We start from the raw sequence: 17,325 nt of genomic DNA, 5'->3' as shown, positions 1-17,325 counted from the left end.
ACTGTGAACCGGGTTCGGACACCACAGCAACCTGCGGTGCAGGTAATGAAGCAAATGGCGGGCACGCATGGGGTGGGGGCAACAACACATAATGTGTTGTTTCCCCTGCTGATTGTGCGAACCCGGCCAGAATTAAATGTAACATTTTGAAAGCTTGCAAGCATCCCGTTGAACTATTTGACTGCTTTTTCCTCAACTATTGCTAGACTTCAGTAGTTCCAAAGTTGGTTTTCAAATTACATTTTGTTTAAGTAAGCCCACAGTTATCCCAGTCACATGCTTCTTTATGGGTTTAAATCAGGGTGGGGAACAATTTTCAGCCTGAGGGTCAACCTGGCTTCAGGCCAGGATGTTGGGAGCCAAATGCCAGCAGTGTGTGGGGCTAGTGCCAGCATTAGCGCCCCCCCCCCCTTTCCACACACATACCCTACTCAGATCAGCTGAAAAGGGCAGGGGGAATAAACTCTGTCCCAGCACCGAAAGCAGAATGTCTCTCTGTATGGGACAGGGCTTATCTCCAGTCTATATCAGTTCAAAGATAAACCCCTTTTCCTGCCCAAGTGCTGACAGAGGAGCCTCTCTCAGTGCTGGAGTAGGGAAAGGGATTATTTCTAATCTGCAGCAGACTGGAGAGAAACCCTTTCCCCAGCCTGTTGCAGATTGGAGACAGACCCAGCTCAGCGAGTGGGAAAAGGCCTAAGGAAAAGGGGTAGAGCCTGGGGAAGAAGTTTGGCAGACTGGATCAGGAGCCCTGCAAGTTGTATTTGGCCCACGGGCTAGAGGTTCCCCAAGACTGGCTTAGGGCACAATCCTATAGAGAAAGACGGGTGCCTCCGACTCCCCTGAAGTTGGAGGCAACCGCCTATCCAATGCAGGGTGGAAGCAGCACAGAGTAGAGGATTCCCTCCGTGCAGCAGCCGCCCCGCACTCTGCCTTAGACAGAAAACATGTGTTTTCACACGTCTAAGTGTGGTTTTAGGGAGGGGGCGGGAACGGGACTGGAGAACATATAGGAAGCTGTCTAAAACAGCTTCCGTGGTCTCCTCCCATCCCCGCCCCCAAGGATGACACATTTTCACTCCTCCATGCTCTGAGCACAGAGGCAGCAGCAGTGCGGTTCTCTCCATCCCAGCTAAGAGGGGGCGGGGGAGGGGAGCACGGTTTCATGGCTATGAGCTCACAGCTCTGTCTACGAGCTGGGAAACCAAAAAATCCTATGTCCCCCAGATGCTGTCTAGGGGACACAGGACTGCTGTCTTAAACAATCTTAACGGAGTTAACCTGTTTGTGACCCTCTAAAATACCCCCAGAAAAGTGACATCTGGTGCAGTCAATGCCATCCAAATGTTTATGGACTACAACTCCCAACAATCTTGACCACTGGCTGATGGGAGTCAAAATCCAAAACATCTGGAGGGCACCAGGTTGGGGAAGGCATCCAAACCAACACTGTCTGGTCTAAGAGGCAGGAGCTCTCCACTGTCTCTGGGTAAAGCTCACTTACAGCCCTGTTCCCCATGAGTTTCATACCTACCCTCACCCACCTAATCCATAATAGCACACATGTAATATTTTTGAGGTTCAGAGCACTTCCTATGCATGATCGGAGCTATCCTTATAATAGTCCTATAAGGAGTAGCCCCTACTCCCAAACAAACCTGGCCAAGTACGAAGATCTTCCTCAGAGGCCTTTCTCTGCTTTCAGAAATGAAGTTCTGTAGACCAGCCACATCCGCTGGATTACAAAAAATCCTTTGGACGCTTCACATACATTGAAAGAATGTGTGAGTGAGGAGCTTGAGGGGCTACATGTGGACAGTGTGGGAAAGGGTTCTCTATGCATATGGATGTACACACGTAGAGCTCCTCTGTATGAGAAGGTATCAGCCCAATCAACATCACACGGAGAAGCTCTGTGTGTGCACATCAGTATGTGGAGAGAGGCCTTTCCCATCCCACCCAAATGCATGGACACCGGAGAAGTATTTCTGCTGTGGACAAGGCAGGGCTAGCCTATGCAGCCACATGAGCCCCCTCACTCACTGGGGGGGGGGGTGCTCATGTGGATACTCTTCCTGTGAATATTTATTTCTTACATTTAGATCCCATCTTTCCTCCAAGAAGTCCAAGGTGGCATATGTGATCCTCCCCGCCCCTCCACTTTATCTTCACAATAACCCTGTGAGGGAGGCTTAGAGTCAATGACCCGATTGACATGATACCGTGAACCATCGTGGGTTATTTAAGTGCATGTTGGGTGGTTGTGGCCGCCACTTTGAATAAGCAACCCCTGATCGGGGTTTGGGCCGTATTGTGTGAACCCGGCTAGCACGGGTTATTCTAGGATTAAACAACACTCAGATAACCCTTGATCAGTAGTAAGGTTATGTGAGGGTTGTTTAATCCTCCAATATCCCACGCCGGCCACATTCGCATGGCACGGCCCAACCTGCCATGGCCTCAATTGGGGGGGCTGCATATTCAAATTAGGGGCTGCATGCGCCGCGGCTCATCGTGCGGGCCGCACGGTGACTGGCCCAAAGCCGCCCGGTGAGCATCATGGCTGAGCGGGGGCTTCGGCCCGGTTCTCCGGAGTCCCCGTCCAGCGCCCTGGCCGCGACGTTGCGATGTCCGTCGAAACCGCCATCGTTCACTCCAGCTTGCTATGGTCCGCGGCAGCCCTCGCAACCCGGCGCCCTCATCGCGGCCTGGGGATGACGGGATGCGTCTGGAGGGCGCCGCGCGGCGAGGGCGGCCCCGAGGTCCTCCGCGGCGGCCGGCCTCAGTACCTCCTCGGGGTGTTGAGCAGCCGCTCCTCGCGCTCGCTCTCCTCCTCGCTATCGCTGTCGCTCGGGCACTCGCCCAGGCCGCCCCGCTTCCTCTTGGCAGCGCCGCCGCCCCTCAGCCGCGCCGCCGCCGCCGCCGCCGCCGCCGCCTGCCCTTCTCCGCCCGGGGCCGCTGCCGCCGCCGCCCGAGCCCCCCACGCCCGGCTGCTCAGCAGGCCCATGGCCGCTCGATTGCCGCTGCCCCCTCCTCCGCCGCCGCCTTCTCTTCATGGGGGCTCAACCGGGCCGCGAAGCCCGGCAGGCGCGAAGGGACGGAGGAGGCCGGCCGAGAGTCAGCGGCGCGTAACGGCCGCCGCCGCCATTATGGTCCCAGCCGGCCAACGCGCAGGCGCCGCAGCAACACACGCCATAGCCCCCCGCGGTACGCAAGAGACTTCACGCGCACGCGCCGCCGGGCTCACACGACGGAGGGGATGACCATAGAGGCGAAAAGGTTAGAGTGGCGCACGCCTCCTGGAATTAGAGAACATCTGTGGTAAAGCTTCAGAGCCGCCCGCGTCGCTCTACAGTTCAGCCTTTGCTGGTGCCCCCGGAAGCGCAAGGAAACGGAAGCAGGCGCGGCCATGCGGCGCGCGGCCATGGCGAAGGAGGCGGGGGGCGCCCACCGCCCCGGCGCCCTGAAGCAGCAGAACAAGCCGCATAAGGCCGGGAGGCGCCGCGGGGGCAGCGAGCGGAGGCAGGGCGGTGAGTCCCCGCGGCCTGCTGGGCGGCTTGCGCAGGCCCGGGCCGAGCGGGGAGCCCGCGGGGCGCTGCCCGCGACTGCGGACGCCGGCCCCCTCCGCCGGCCAGGGAACCGGGGGCGCGGGGAGCCGCACCTCTGGCCTCCCAGGAAGAACAGCGCGACAGGGGGCTCCAGCCTGCCCCGGTACATCGCCCAGCAGCGGGTTGCCTTCTTCCCCTTCCGCCCTCCCAGCCCCTTTTCCTGTTGCGCCCGCGGGCAGGGGCTGGCCTAACAGTGGCCTCTGTAAGCCACTCTGGGAGCCTTTTCGGCTGAGGAGTGCGGTGAAAATGCTCTGAATAAATACATAAGGGTCCTTTCCCGCTGGTGCGGGTTTTCAGCGAGGAGTAGGCCGGCCTTCCCCAGCCGCGTGCCCTCTGGTGCGTGGGGCGGCCACTCTCAAGCGTCCACCTAGGCCAGCATTGTGTTTACACAGTGGCCAACCGGCTGCCCGTGGGAAGCCCACAAGTACGACCCGAGTGCAGTCGCACCATCCCACTCGTGGCCAGCCAGCAACTGGTATGCAGAGCCAGATGGCTTCTGCATCTAGAGCTAATAAATAGCCATCATGACTAGTAGCCACTGATAGACTTATCCTCCTCCTTGTCAAATCCACTCCCAGTTCCCCCCCCCACACACACATGCCAGTGTTCTTGTTTTGGTATCTTACTTTAGAGACAAAGAGAAGCCTTTCTCCTGTTACTGTTAAGTATGTCCTGGATAAGACCAAAGTTCTATAACAATATTCTATTCCCACCAGATGCCTACAACTACAGTAGCACCCTCTGGTTCGTGTTCCCCAGCAACTAGTATACAGAGGCATAGTGCCTCTGATAACTGGAAGTAATATATAGCCGTTGTTATTAGTGCCCATTAATACTTATGTTAATTACCTGAGTTGACAGGAATATGGTAATGATTGGCTAAGCTCATGGGGGGCTATGCTCAGAGTATGACTTAAAAAGCAAGTCTCCATAAATCCACACATTGCACTGCATATTATAGTATAACATGCATCAAGAGCTGTTTTCTTTCCCCAGGCCGGATCCCTGCCAAGACCCTCAGCCGACAGCAGCACCACAACTTGGCCAAGTTGGACCGCAAACACCGGGCCTGGCAGCTCCGCAGGCAGAGCAAGGATGCGGTCAGTCAGCACAAAGCAGGGTGGGGTGAGGCTTATGCTGCCTGCTGCTGTGAGGCAGGGGAAAGAAGGGCTCATGTTTGCTCTTTGTGGTCACAGGTGCTGGAAGAGAAGAGGAACTTGGGGCGCAGGGGTGGGCCACCGCACCTGGTGGTGGTGGTGCCGCTGCATGCCAGTGTTGTTGCCCAGAGTGCCTTGAGCCTATTCCGAAGTGGCGGGGCTTCCGTTGTGTGCCAGACTGAGACGGGCCCACCAGGTTTTGCCTTGCTGTGCCCCCAGTCCAAGCTATGGTGGCGTTTTGTGGTGGCTAATGCAGGTAAGGCTACCTTTGCATGCCAGCTCCACTCTCACAAAAGGGTAAGTCCCACCCTTATCCGTGCGATTCTTGCCATCCAGGGAACCTTCACACTGTGCTGGACCTTGCCAAGGTTGCTGATACCCTCCTCTTTGTGCTGGACCCTCTCGAAGGCTGGGATGCTGCAGGCGATTACTGCCTCTCCTGTATCTTTGCACAGGGGCTCCCCAGTTATGGTGAGTGTGGTGTAAGACGCAGCTGCGCTAGTCCGAAAGTTTGTGCTTTACTGAATTCCTGATAGCAAAATACCACTGTAGCTAGGAGCCAAGAATGGGACTGGGAGGTCAGCATTGGTGGGGGGGGAGCATTTTGCTAACCAGGACAAATGTCTGAAGTATGAACTGCTTAATGGTCAGTATCGAGCCTAGTTAACTCATAGAGAAAAGCACAAACTAGATGGCTTCGTGTCTTTGTTAAGGGAAGATTAGACACATTCATGAAAGAGGATGGATTTAATCATGTTACCCATGAGCGCTAAGCAGTGTTTCTATGTTCAGAGGCATTCTACCTCTGAAGAGTAGATGTTGCAGACAAACAGGGCTGGGCTGTTGCCTTCATGCCCTCCTTGTACACTTCACAAAGACATTTGGCTGGTTTTCCTTGGAAATGGAATACTGGATATAATGAATTTTGGGTTCGTCCCCCCATGGCTTTTGCACTATCTTATGTAAGGGATGTAGAGTGGCTGAAGGGAAGGCAGTGAGCTTCCAGTCAGTGTTACAAGGCCATCATGTTTTTGTGTCCTGTGTGCTGGTGTCCTGTGTTTCCAGTCTGTCCTGCCTCCATGGTCAGTTGGGTCCCCTTGGCTTTTCCGCTGCATGTGACCAATTAGCCCATCAAGGCCCAGCCAGCTGTTGAGCCTCTCTTCTCTTTGTCCTCTTCAGGCCTTGCTGTTCAAGGTCTTGCTGACCAGCCACTGAAGAAGCAGATTGACTGCAGGAAAAAGCTGAGCAAAGCTGTTGCAAAGCGATTTCCCGAGGCCAAGCTCTTTCCCCTCAACACAGCGCAGGAGTCTGCACTGCTGCTGCACCATCTTGCCAGCCAGAAGCAGCGGCACCTGGCATTCCGAGACCGACGGGCCCACCTGCTGGCTGATGCTGCCGAATTCGTGCCTTGCTCAGACAGTGCCTTAGTGGGGACCCTGAAGGTCTCTGGCTATGTGAGGGGCCGGAGGCTGAACGTGAACAGCTTGGTGCATATTGTGGGACACGGGGACTTTCAGATTAGTCAGGTGGATGCCCCACAAGAGCCCTTTGCACTGAACCCCAGAGTTGCAAAAGGGCAACCAACGTGCACAGAGGAACAGGTGAGTTCTGTTGCCTGGTGGGGCATGTCTGAAAGCGAGGAGGAGGAGCGCCACCTGCAGTGAATGCTGCAGGAAGAAAGCTTGTCTGGCCCCAAAGGGGCAGTATTTCAGCTTCTCTCTCCTGACTCCTAGGATGACCTTGTCAGCAGAGTGGATGAGATGGAGGAAGATGTGAAGGTGCTAAGCAAGGCTGATCCTAGCAAGCAGCAGTCCTTGCAGTCAGAAGTGGTCCCTGACCCCATGGATGGAGAGCAGACCTGGCCCACAGAGGAGGAGCTGAAGGAGGCAGAGGGTCAGTCTGAAATTCCTATGAGGAGCTAGGCCCTTTCAGTTTGTTCTTCCTGCTTCGACCAGCCACCTTTACTGAAGCCGCTTTTGGGGAAGGAAGCTGAGGCTGTGCTTCTCTTTCAGCTTTTCTCCCAGGACTGACTTTGGTCATCTAGGTAGAGCTTCAGTGCTATGCACAGAGCACTGGTTTGCCAGCTATGACCATTCTCTCATAGGGGTAGTCTGGCTACAGTGGTCTATGCTCAAGCAACTTCCCAGTTGAGCTACTGCCATGCGTTATACATGGGGCTGCCCTGAAAAGGTGGCCTGAGAGCTCCAACTTGTGCATCATGCGGTTGCTAGAATGTTAACAGTTGTGGCCAGATGTCTATCCTGCTACACCAAACCTAAAGGAGCTGCACTGGTTGCCTATTCATTTGTTTGGGCATTTTAAGCCAGTCGGTCTGTTATGGGTTGTTGGTTTTTACTGCCTCTTATTTATAATAGTATTTATTCTTTTTATTATATAGTTGACCACTCTGATGAAGGGTGGTTTATAAATATCCTAAATAAATAAGTAATAATAGATATTTCTTGTTTCCCAGGAATTATGCAAAATAAGACCATTCTTCGTTTTCAGGCTTCTTGTGCTCTAGAACTTCCACCTTTTTAAGAGTAGGTCATAAAAAGCCCCAACTTCAACGAGCACCAACTCTGTGCTCCAAGTAACTCAGCTCCATTTCCTTGGTTCTGTGAAGGAATTTTGACCACAACTGCCTGAGCAGGTGGATGTTTTTTGGCAAGAGTGGTTCTCTGTTTGCCATTCATTAACCCTCCCGCAACTCCCTCACTCACAGAGTCCCTCGAGCAAAGCAAGAAGGTGGCTAAGAGGGTCCCCAGAGGCACATCAGCCTACCAGGCCGCCTGGATCCTGGACGAGGAAGAATTGGGAACTGGCAGTGAGGAGGATGATAAGGAGGAGAACTTTTCGGAAGAGACCATCTCCCAGGTAATGGAATCAGTGCTGTTTTCACCATTGCCTGGCTACAGCCTGTACAGCAGCCTTCCCTCAACCTGATGCCCTTCAGATGTTTGGGACTTCCAACTCCTGTCAGCCCCTGCCAGCATGCCCAGTGGTCAGGAATGCTGGGAGTTGTAGTCTAAACCATCTGGAGGGCACCAGGTTGGAGGAAGGGTGCAAAAGTGCTGCCATCGCTGTCCAGAGGACTCTACAGGTAAAGCTAGCGCAGAGCAGGAAAGAGAAGCCAGATGTCTGATGAGCTGGTTGGGAAGCATGGAGGGCAGGGTTGAATAAATGAGTTGTAGGCATTGTCGAAGTGAAGCGTAGCAGTCTATGAAATGTTGGGTGGAGGAAGTGATGGTGGGGGGTATGTTCTGCTGGCATCTTCATCAGCCAAGGATGCTTCTTGCTGGCGAGGTGGATTTGTGGCTGCCAGTTGATGGATTGATAGAGACCAGAATTAGAGGAGGACAAAACAGAAGAACACTGTTGGAAAGACTTACGTGTGTAATACAGAGAGACGGGAAGGCTTTGTCCTAAGTCCAGCTTGGCAGTTCATTCCAGACTGCCAGCCTAGGTTGTCCTATGTTTGTTTGTTTTAATTGCATTTGAATTTGTTTTTTAAAATTAGAAATGGTATTTTGCTTGACTTCAGAGAGGTCTGTCCTTTCACCAATTGGTTTTCAAGTTGGCATAGCCTAGGCTAAGGACTGGACAGAGTGCCTAGGCACTATGCTAAGACTAGAATCATAGAATAGTAGGGTTGGAAGGGGCCTACAAGGCCATCGAGTCCAACCCCCTGCTCAATGCAGGAATCCAAGACAGAGCATCCCTGACAAATGGCTGTCCAGCCTCATCTTGAACGCCTCCAGTGGGGGAGAGCCCACCGCCTCCCCAGGTAATGGGTTCCATTGTCATATTGCTCTGACAGTCAGGAAGTTTTTCCTGATGTTCAGCCGGAATCTGGCTTCCTGTCACTTGAGCCCATGATTCCGTGTCCTGCAGTCTGGGATGATCAAGAAGAGATCCTGGCCTTCCTCTCTGTGACACCCTTTCAAGGACTTGAAGAGCGCTATCATATCTCCCCTCAGTCTTCTCTTCTCAAGGCTAAACATGCCCAGTTCTTTCAGTCTCTCTTCATAGGGCTTTGTTGCCAGTCCCCTGATCATCTTTGTTGCCCGTCCCCTGATCATCTTTGTTGCCCTCCTCTGAACCCTCTCCAGTTTGTCTGCATCCTTCTTAAAGTGTGGTGCCCAGAACCGGACACAGTACTCCAGATGAGGCCTAACCAGTGCTGAGTAGAGGGGAACTAGTACTTCCCGGGATTTGGAAGCTACGCTTCTATGAATGCAGCCCAAAAGAGCATTTGCCTTTTTTGCAGCCACATCACATTGTTGGCTCATATTCAGCTTGTGATCGACGACAGTTCCAAGATCCTTCTCACTTGTGGTCTTCTTGAGCCACGTATCCCCCATCTTGTAACTGTGCATTTGGTTTCTTATTCCTAGGTGCAGAACTTGACATTTATCCCTATTAAGTTTCATTCTGTTGTTTTCTGCCCAGCGCTCTAGTCTATCAAGCTCACTTTGAATTTTGTTTCTGTCTTCCAAGGTATTAGCTATCTCGCCCAATTTTGTATCATCTGCAGATTTCATGAGCATTCCCTGCACCTCCTCCTCCAAGTCATTAATACAAATGTTGAAGAGCACTGGGCCCAGGACTGAGCCCTACAGTACCCCACCCCTTACCTCTCCCCAGTTGGAGAAGATCCCATTGATAAGCACTCTCTGAGTCCGATTCTGTAGCCAACTGTGGATCCACTGGATCATTGTTTCATCTAGCCCACTTTGAGCTAGTTTGCTCATCAGGAGATCATGGGGCACTTTGTCGAAAGCTTTGCTGAAGTCGAGGTATATGACGTCTACAGCATTCCCACAGTCCACAAGGGAGGTTACTTCCTGACACTATCCCTGCAATTCTGTGCTACCTGCCTGTACTCTTCCTTTGTTGCTTGGCCTTCCTTCCACTTACTGTATGTGTACTTTTTTTTCAGATTATCTGTAAGCTTTTTGTGAAGCCAGATTGGCTTCTTCTGTTGTCTTCCACCTTTTCTTCTTGCTGGAATTGTTTGTAATTGTGCCTTGAGAATTTTCTTTTGTAAAAACTCCCACCCATCTTGGACTCCTTTTCTCATGACAGTCGCTTGCCATGGGACCTCACTTATCATCGTTCTGAGTTCATTAAAATAGGCTTTCCTAAAATCCAGGGTACGGGTTTGGCTACACTCGGCTTTTGCTTCCCTTAGAACCATGAACTCAAGTTTAACATGGTCGCTTTCCCCCAGAGTTCCTGTAACTGCTCCTTTACCCACTAAATCATCTCTGTTGGTTAGGATCAGGTCAAGGATAGCCAATCCTCTAGTTCCTTCTTCTGCTTTCTGTAGGAGGAAGTTATCTGCCACACATGTCAGGAATTTCCTGGATGGGCCATGTTTGGCAGAATTTGTCTCCCAACAAATATCGGGGAAATTGAGGTCCCCCATTACTACTACATCATGCTTCCTTCAAACCTTGGCAGTTTGCTTTTCAAAAGTTTCATCCTCGTCTTCTCCTTGACTGGGTGGCCGGTAGTAGACTCCGACCACCAGGCTCCTTTTGTTCTTTGCTGCTTTTATTTTAACCCAGATGCCCTCGATGGGGCTACCAAGCTCATTCTCCTGTATTTCTGTGCAGAGATATGTATTTTTCACATACAGTGCAACCCCACCTCCCTTTCTATTTCTCCTGTTCTTTTTGAACAAGTTATATCCTTCAATTGCTGTATTCCAGTCATGAGAGTCATCCCACCGAGTCTCAGTTATACCTATCAAGTCATAATTTCCCTCCTGTATTAAGAGTTCAAGTTCGTTCTGTTTGTTTCCCATAGTCTGGGCTTTAGTGTATAGACATTGAGGACCATGTGCTTTATAGTCTGGCTTTCATCCTACATATTTTTGAAGCCTATTATTGGGTGCTATTAGAGCTGTTCTCTCTGTTGTGGTGCATGAGCCTTCATCCATTGTTACCCCCAACTTTACGTTTCCCTTCCCTGTAGGATTCAGTTTAACATCCTCCTGGAGCTTTAAACCCTCCTCGGACAGAGTGCCTAGGCACTGTGCTTTGTAGTAGCTCCGTTGCTCTGTCACTCAGAAACCCACCTGGGCTGCCTTTTGTGTGCTAGGATGGGAGCAGCAGTGAGGAAGAACTAGCCACAGAGGAGGAGGAAGAGTGTGACACCATGGCACTGCCAGAAACTGAGCAGGACGATGAGAAGATGGAGGAAGATGAGGCCATGCTGGAGAAGTTCAGGCAGGAGAGGCAGGAGGAGATCTTTCCGGATGAGGTGGACACCCCCCGGGATGTGCTGGCCCGGGTCCGGTAAGACTCCCCACCCGCAGCCTAGGAAGGCAGCGACGGCGGTGACAGGGTTCGCTGGGTGCACCTGCTTGCTGTGTTTGGAGCTGCCAGTGGAGCTGCTGGCGCGAGGCTGCATCGTGGTGCTACCCAAGGGGGCTGTCTGGCTGGGCTGTGGGAATGGAGACTGTCCACCAGCTGCTGCAGCCCGTTCACAGGCCTGGGAGGAGAGAGCTCCTTCGCGGGCTGCAGGACAGATGATGGCAGGCAGCCAGCGCTCCTGAGATGCAGGTTTGAGAGTGGATTCCTTCTTACTTTCAGATTCCAAAAGTACAGGGGTCTGAAAAGCTTTCGGACATCTCCATGGGACCCCAAAGAGAACCTGCCCAGGGATTATGCCCGGATCTTCCAGTTCCAGGACTTCTCCCGGACACGGAAGCATGTCTTCCGGCAGCTGGAGCGAGAGCAAAGTGATGGCGCTGAGGTGGGTCTTTGTCCGTTGAGCTCTGCCATTCACTCCTAGAGCTGCTATGCCTCGAGAGTTCTGTTAAATCATTGTGCAGTTGCAGGGCAGAGACATGGGGCCTTGGAAGTGATTTGGGGTTCAGCCCACCCATTGAGATGGGTTTGTCTGCACCAAGCCTCTCCTAAGCAAGTGTGGGGCAACCAGGAGTGAGCGGGGCCCATTGTGTAGAAAGAGGCCTCCATGCATAACGCACAAAAACTGGGCACAGAATTCAGCTGCTTGAGAGCCTAAACTTTCATTTCAGCATAAGAGCAAGTTTCTAACCCTCGTGGTTTCAAAGACATGCTTGAAAATGCAAGGCCTGCTGAAATCTTTGAAGCCAGAGAGAGACCTGAGTAAGATTTCCAGCGGAGGGAGGGAGGGCAGAACCGGCGGGAGAGATGGGGAAAATCTTGCTGGAGACCTGAGGCCAGCTGTTTTAGACCAGCCTTCCCCAACCTGGTGCCCTCCAGATATTTTGGACTACAACTCCTAGCATGTGTGACCATTGGCTGAGCTGGCTGGGGCTGATGGGAGTTGGAAGTCCAAAAGTCTGGAGGCTTGGGGGAGGCTGTTGTAGGCAGTCGTTGGCTAGATGGACTGGTGGTCTGGCTTGGTGTAAGGCAGCAGTGTGTGTCCAAACCCACCTTGCCTAAGATAGACAGGCTGTAGATTTCCAGCTTGGTGCGAAACTTTGATTGGTGGCCCTGAGCGTGTGATCAAAGCTCATCCTTGGAGCTCTGAAGCAGTTTGTATAAGTCTGCATCAGAGGCCTCCCTTTCTCCTCCGCTTTAGAGGAAGCGGGAGGAAACCGTCATCCTGGCGCTCTGCTGCTTGGGGCATTCAGCTCAGTGTGCCGGCGGGCGCCTCAAGCAGCCCTTGGCATTGGGGGAGCTGGTTTCAGAATTCTCTTCCTCTCTTGGTTACGACCCTTTTCTAGTCTCGGGTCTAAGCAGGTGAGTGTGCAGGGTTTCCCTCCCCCGCCTGCACCTGCCACCTCTCTTGGCCAAGGGCTGTGGTGCCTCCTGCTGAGTTCCGGTGGTGTCGGCACCTCCTGTACCCCCCTCCCCCACCCCTGGGTCTGCCCTTTCCACAGGTCGGATGGTACATCACACTCCACGTTTGCAGTGTCCCCGTCTCTGTCGTGGAGAGTTTCCAGCAGCAGCAGGTGCCTCTCGTGCTCTTCACGTTGCTTCCCTACGAACAGAAGGTGAATTGGGGCGGGATGGGGGGACTTGCTGCTGGGTACTTTCTGTGGGAAGAGCATTTTGGGGAGCCTGGCCAGTTGGGACCTGTGGAAAGCCCCAGGGTGGCCAGCACCAACTGTGCACCACGCCGCCTGAGCCTTTCCGAAGCCGCCTGGCGCTCCTTGAGCGATCTGAGGTCCCTCTTGCCAGGGCTGGGTGTGACTTTGGTCCCCCGGTGCTGCCTGGGCAAAGGGCTCGCTCTCAGGCTCCCTTCTGGTCCTCTTCTTCCCTGTCTGCAGATGTCTGTGCTGAACCTTCTGGTGAGACGCCACCCAAGCTGCAGCGAGCCCCTCCGGTCCAAGGAGGAGGTGGTTGTCCACTGCGGGTTCCGCCGCTTCCGGGCCTCCCCACTTTACTCTCAGCACAGTTCAGGTGGGCACATTTTGCCCCGTGCCCCACGACGTGCACTTGGCCCCTGCCACTGGCCGCGAGGGGGAGCGAGGAGCTTGGTGCCATAACATGTTGGCGGTCCCAGGCATGGTTCTGGCAGGCCTCTCTACGCAGCAGGGCTGGGAAGGGCCCCTGCCCGAGACCCCGGCGACCTCCGCCAGCTGATGGCCCTGAGCCAGACAGACCCAGTTGCTGAACTTGGTCCAAGGCAGAAAAGGGGGGCAGATGTGGCTCCTTCAGACTCGCCCTGAAGGCAGCAGCAACATCTGCTCTCCTGTCCCGTTTAGGTGGTCAGTTTCAGGCCAGAGCTTCCCTTGAAGGAGCCCCATGGTTCCTTCAAGACACAGGATCTCTGAAAAAGAATTCTCAGCACTCTCCCTGCTTCGGAAGGTCCCTTGGGCGTTGCCACAAATAGTTTAAGCTATTAAGAACTAGTGTCTGGGTTTTCATCTTTCTTCCTCTGAATCCCTTTCCTTTTGTGTCATGTCATTTAGAATTGTACACCTGAGGACAGGTGCTGTCTTATCTCTGACCTTTGGAAGCCACGCTGGGAGCCCTTTTTGGCTGAAAAGCGAGATGAAAATGCTTTAAATAAAAAAATCTGTTGGGTTGTGTTTTTTTTTTTTAAAAGAGCAGGATAGACGGTTAAATTAAACAGGCATCTTTCCTCCTTCAGCGGACAAGCACAAGCTGGAGCAGTTCCTGCGTGCTGACACTGCCACAGTGGCCACCATTTACGCACCCATCACTTTCCCGCCTGCTTCTGTGTTGCTGTTCAAACAGAAGAGCAGCGGTGAGTCTGGGAGGGGCCCTCATGGGAGTGCAGGTCACCACAGCTTGGTATCCAGCTATGAGCTGCTCCTGCTGCCCCCCCCCCAAGCTGGTGTTTCCAGTTCCTGCCCACTGGCAAGCCCCACTTCCCCTGCAGCAGATAGAGCCATCAGGCACTTGCTCCTGGGGAGAAGCAGGCAGCTGGGAGCATTTTTCCTGCTTGAGCCACCCTGCCCCATTGGCTCATCTGACACACTCCACTCTGTGCCTCTGTGTACGCAGGCAGTAAGAGAGTGCGAAGCAGAGCCTTTCCCGGGCAGCGGCCTCCCCAGAGAACCTGCCAGGTGCCTTCGTAGTCTTCCTGCCACCTCTCAGTCAAAACGTTATTTACTGGTGGCAATACTGATGTTTTTACAGGCTTGTGTTGATACTGCATTGTCGCCATGATTTGTGGATGTGTTTTTATCAAGAGGCACTGAAACCTGAATACAGATGGGGTTGAATGTGCTTTCTCAGCCACTTGCTGTAGACTGCAATGTATTATTTTTATGATCTTTTCCACTTTGGACAGTTCCGTTCAAAGGGGGCTTATACGGAGGGGGAGCATGGCCTGAGTCCTGTATCTGCCAGACACGAAGTTGTAGCCTATATTCTGGAGAGCTGAGCCCTGTTGCCCTTCCAACAATGTGTTTGACACTGTTATGTTTCTCTGCAGGAGCTCACAGCCTCGTGGCCACAGGCTCCCTACTCAGCGTAAACCCCAACAGGCTTGTCATCAAGCGGGTGGTGCTGAGTGGCCATCCTTTCAAGATCCTCAGTAAACTGGCTGTTGTGCGCTACATGTTCTTCAACAGAGGTACGGGACCTGATGGAAGAGCCCCTGGGAGAGCAATTGGGGGGAGGTGGAGGTGCAGAAATGCTGAAAACTTGGTGCCTGTCCATGCGCTGCTCTGATAGGCTTGCCTGTGGGATGGCAAGCCGGATCCTCAAGGACAGAGTGTGCAGTGTAGAAGCACCCCCCGCCCCCAAATCTAACAACCTATTATGCCTTCTGTATAATGCCACGAGTTGCATTGCCCATGGGATGCCTCCACTTGGGGGTTGTAGTGTCGTGCGAACCTGGGTTATGCAAGGGTTAAACAACCCTCACACAATCCATGTTCACATGACACGACAACCAAGTAGGGCTTGCGCATTCAAAATGGCATCTGCACACACCACAGCCTCACTGTGGGTTAAATACTCTACAGTGGGCTGTCATGTCATGCAAACAGCCCCAGTGTCTGAATAGTAAGCCAGAGGGAGGCTGTGGAAGGGGTAGTGCTCTTCAGATTTTCTGCGCTCATGGAAATGTTGCCATGATTGTGGAAGAAGTGGAGAGTAGGGACAGAGGCTCGGCCTGTTGCAGTGCGCAAAAGCAGGGAAAGGTCAGCAGCAGCGGGGAAGCTGTCCTGGCAGGGGGCATCTCCTTGTTTTGGGAGCTCCACAGCGATCCCCAGAGCACGGTTCTGAAGGTAGTCTGCTGGTGGATATTGGCGGGGGTGTGGGGCGGGGGGGCAGTTACTTGTGTGAAGTGTTACAACAGCCTGAGTTGCTGTTAGCAAAGCAGCCTATGAACATGCAAGGCCTGGGGAGCTTCATTCTGGGACGTGCCGAGTGATGGGCAGCACTTACCCTTCGTTCTTGTCCTGCAGAGGATGTGTTGTGGTTCAAACCGGTGGAGCTCCGGAGTAAGTGGGGCCGGCGTGGGCACATCAAGGAACCTCTAGGTGAGCAGGCCTGGCTCTTGAGAGCACGGGCGAGTCGGCAGACCTCTCTTCCCGCCCTCGCGTTTCAACGGCTTAACGCTCCACCTCTTCTTTGCTGCCAGGGACCCACGGCCACATGAAATGCCAGTTCGATGGGCAGCTGAAGTCCCAGGACACGGTGCTGATGACGCTGTACAAGCGGGTCTTCCCCAAATGGACGTATGACCCTCATGTGCCAGAGCCGCGTGGGAGGGGTGAAAGCAGCCTGCCTGGACAGGGGGAGGAAGAAATGGACTAGCGCCCGCCTGCGGCTCAGCTTTGTCTGGCACCGCCCCACCCCAGTTCCTTTGTATCTATTTATTGCAGAGAGAAATATTATTTCCAGAAGACATCTGGCTTTCTGGGTGATTTATTTATTTAGTTCTTGATGGCCCAACAGCGTGGGCACCCTGCGAGACAGAGGGGAGGAGGTTGCCTGGGCTTAATTCCTGTTAAGAGCTGGCAGAGGAATAGCCACGAGTCTGTTGGTTTTGCTTGAACTTTGTGTCCGCCTTGGCATGGCCCAGGGGTCAGTTCCCAGTGCTTTGCCATCGTGGACCCTGGGCAGCTGTTCCCTGTCATGGTGGTGCCCTAGTTTGGAAGCCTCGCTAAAGGGTGTGTGTGTGTGTGTTAAACCAGCTCCATACAATCCATGGAGGTTGCTGCATGTCCCCCCTCTTCCCCTTGGATCCTGGAACAGGGCTGTGCTTCCTGCCTTGGGCCTCTCCATTTACACTCACTCGTTGGTTTTCTCTTACATGGCTTTAGGGCTGTGGGGACATCAGTTACTCTTCTGTTGACTTTAGAGCAGGAATGGGGAACCTTTTCCAGCTGGGGGGCCAAAATTCTACTTCAGAGCAGCTCTGGGGGCCCACATTCCAGTGGTGGGTGGTGCTGAAGGCAAAGGGGGCAAGGACAACACGACCTGCATGTTTGATCTTGAAGCTCTTCTTGCCTGTCATTCCACCATAGGAGAGGCATTTCAGACTTTCAGAATGGGGTGGGGGGCTGCACAAAGGCTGGGAAACTGCCAAGCAAGTGGTGGTGGGGCGAGGGGAAGGGGGGACAGCCACCTGGGGAGCCCAGGAGGGCTGGGTTGGGACCCACCCCCGCCTCTGAGGGTGAACTCTCGTGTTCTTGGGCATCATGGCCTAACAGAAGGAACAGGGACTTGATAGGGCCTACCTCCAAAGAGACTGTCCTGAGAACATGGGCTTTGATTATGCTGCAGGAGCACCAAAAGGCCAGTTTCTCCAAATCATTAGCAGTAGCTAGACAGATCGAGGAAGGCGTTTTGGCCATGTCACGTTTGCTGACCCCTCTTTGCCATTACAGTATCCTTGTGAGATGGATGAAAACCTCATCATGGAATGGAAACCTGGCTGAGATCTGTGTGGGTGGAGATTGAACTGCTCCAAATTATCAACCATGCAGGGAGCCTGTAGGGGCAGAGATAGCTTGGGGGAGTGCACATACGTGCGCACATGCATGCACATGTGTCTTCTCTTACCATCGGTAGACCCTGCCTTCGGCATAAAGCAGTTTGCCCAGCATGCCACTCTGCCACAGTACGGCTTTC

The 17,325-nt window shown here is 53.4% G+C and overlaps 2 protein-coding genes across 4 annotated transcripts in view; one reads left to right on the top strand and one right to left on the bottom strand.

Moving 5' to 3' along the window:
* Positions 1–3,198, bottom strand: part of GMCL1 (germ cell-less 1, spermatogenesis associated) — a 44,818-nt gene extending 41,620 nt beyond the window's left edge. For all 3 annotated transcript variants that reach the window (XR_014783772.1, XM_084804220.1, XM_084804221.1), the window contains exon 1: positions 2,790–3,198. Coding sequence is in view for 2 of the 3 variants with exons in the window: in XM_084804220.1 (XP_084660346.1) it covers positions 2,790–3,007 (218 nt within the window). In the remaining variant the exon portion in view is untranslated. The remainder of the gene's footprint in view (positions 1–2,789) is intronic.
* Positions 3,199–3,393: 195 nt separating this feature from the next.
* Positions 3,394–16,103, top strand: TSR1 (TSR1 ribosome maturation factor). Its single transcript, XM_084804219.1, has 15 exons — positions 3,394–3,530; positions 4,605–4,708; positions 4,805–5,021; positions 5,102–5,236; positions 5,945–6,366; positions 6,499–6,658; positions 7,491–7,642; positions 10,874–11,070; positions 11,368–11,530; positions 12,648–12,761; positions 13,038–13,170; positions 13,865–13,981; positions 14,675–14,815; positions 15,654–15,728; positions 15,830–16,103. Exons 1-15 carry the CDS (start codon positions 3,410–3,412, stop codon positions 16,003–16,005), a joined length of 2,427 nt encoding a protein of 808 aa, XP_084660345.1. The 5' UTR covers positions 3,394–3,409; the 3' UTR covers positions 16,006–16,103.
* The last annotated feature ends 1,222 nt before the right edge of the window (positions 16,104–17,325 follow it).

Source organism: Heloderma suspectum, chromosome 6 (genome assembly GCF_057233095.1).
Source record: "Heloderma suspectum isolate Gila_16-S chromosome 6, 16-S_ref, whole genome shotgun sequence".
In the NCBI taxonomy this organism is placed as follows: domain Eukaryota; kingdom Metazoa; phylum Chordata; class Lepidosauria; order Squamata; family Helodermatidae; genus Heloderma; species Heloderma suspectum.
This window is presented reverse-complemented; position numbering and strand designations above follow the sequence as displayed.

What these genes read in the sequence shown, in the direction of transcription:
- TSR1 (XM_084804219.1), top strand. Translation starts at nt 3,410, where the DNA reads ATGCGGCGCGCGGCCATGGCGAAGGAGGCGGGGGGCGCCCACCGCCCC. An exon ending in AGCAAAGTGATGGCGCTGAG is followed by an intron (nt 11,531 to 12,647) that starts GTGGGTCTTTGT and finishes CCCTTTCCACAG; the next exon opens with GTCGGATGGTACATCACACT. An exon ending in GCACATCAAGGAACCTCTAG is followed by an intron (nt 15,729 to 15,829) that starts GTGAGCAGGCCT and finishes CTTTGCTGCCAG; the next exon opens with GGACCCACGGCCACATGAAA.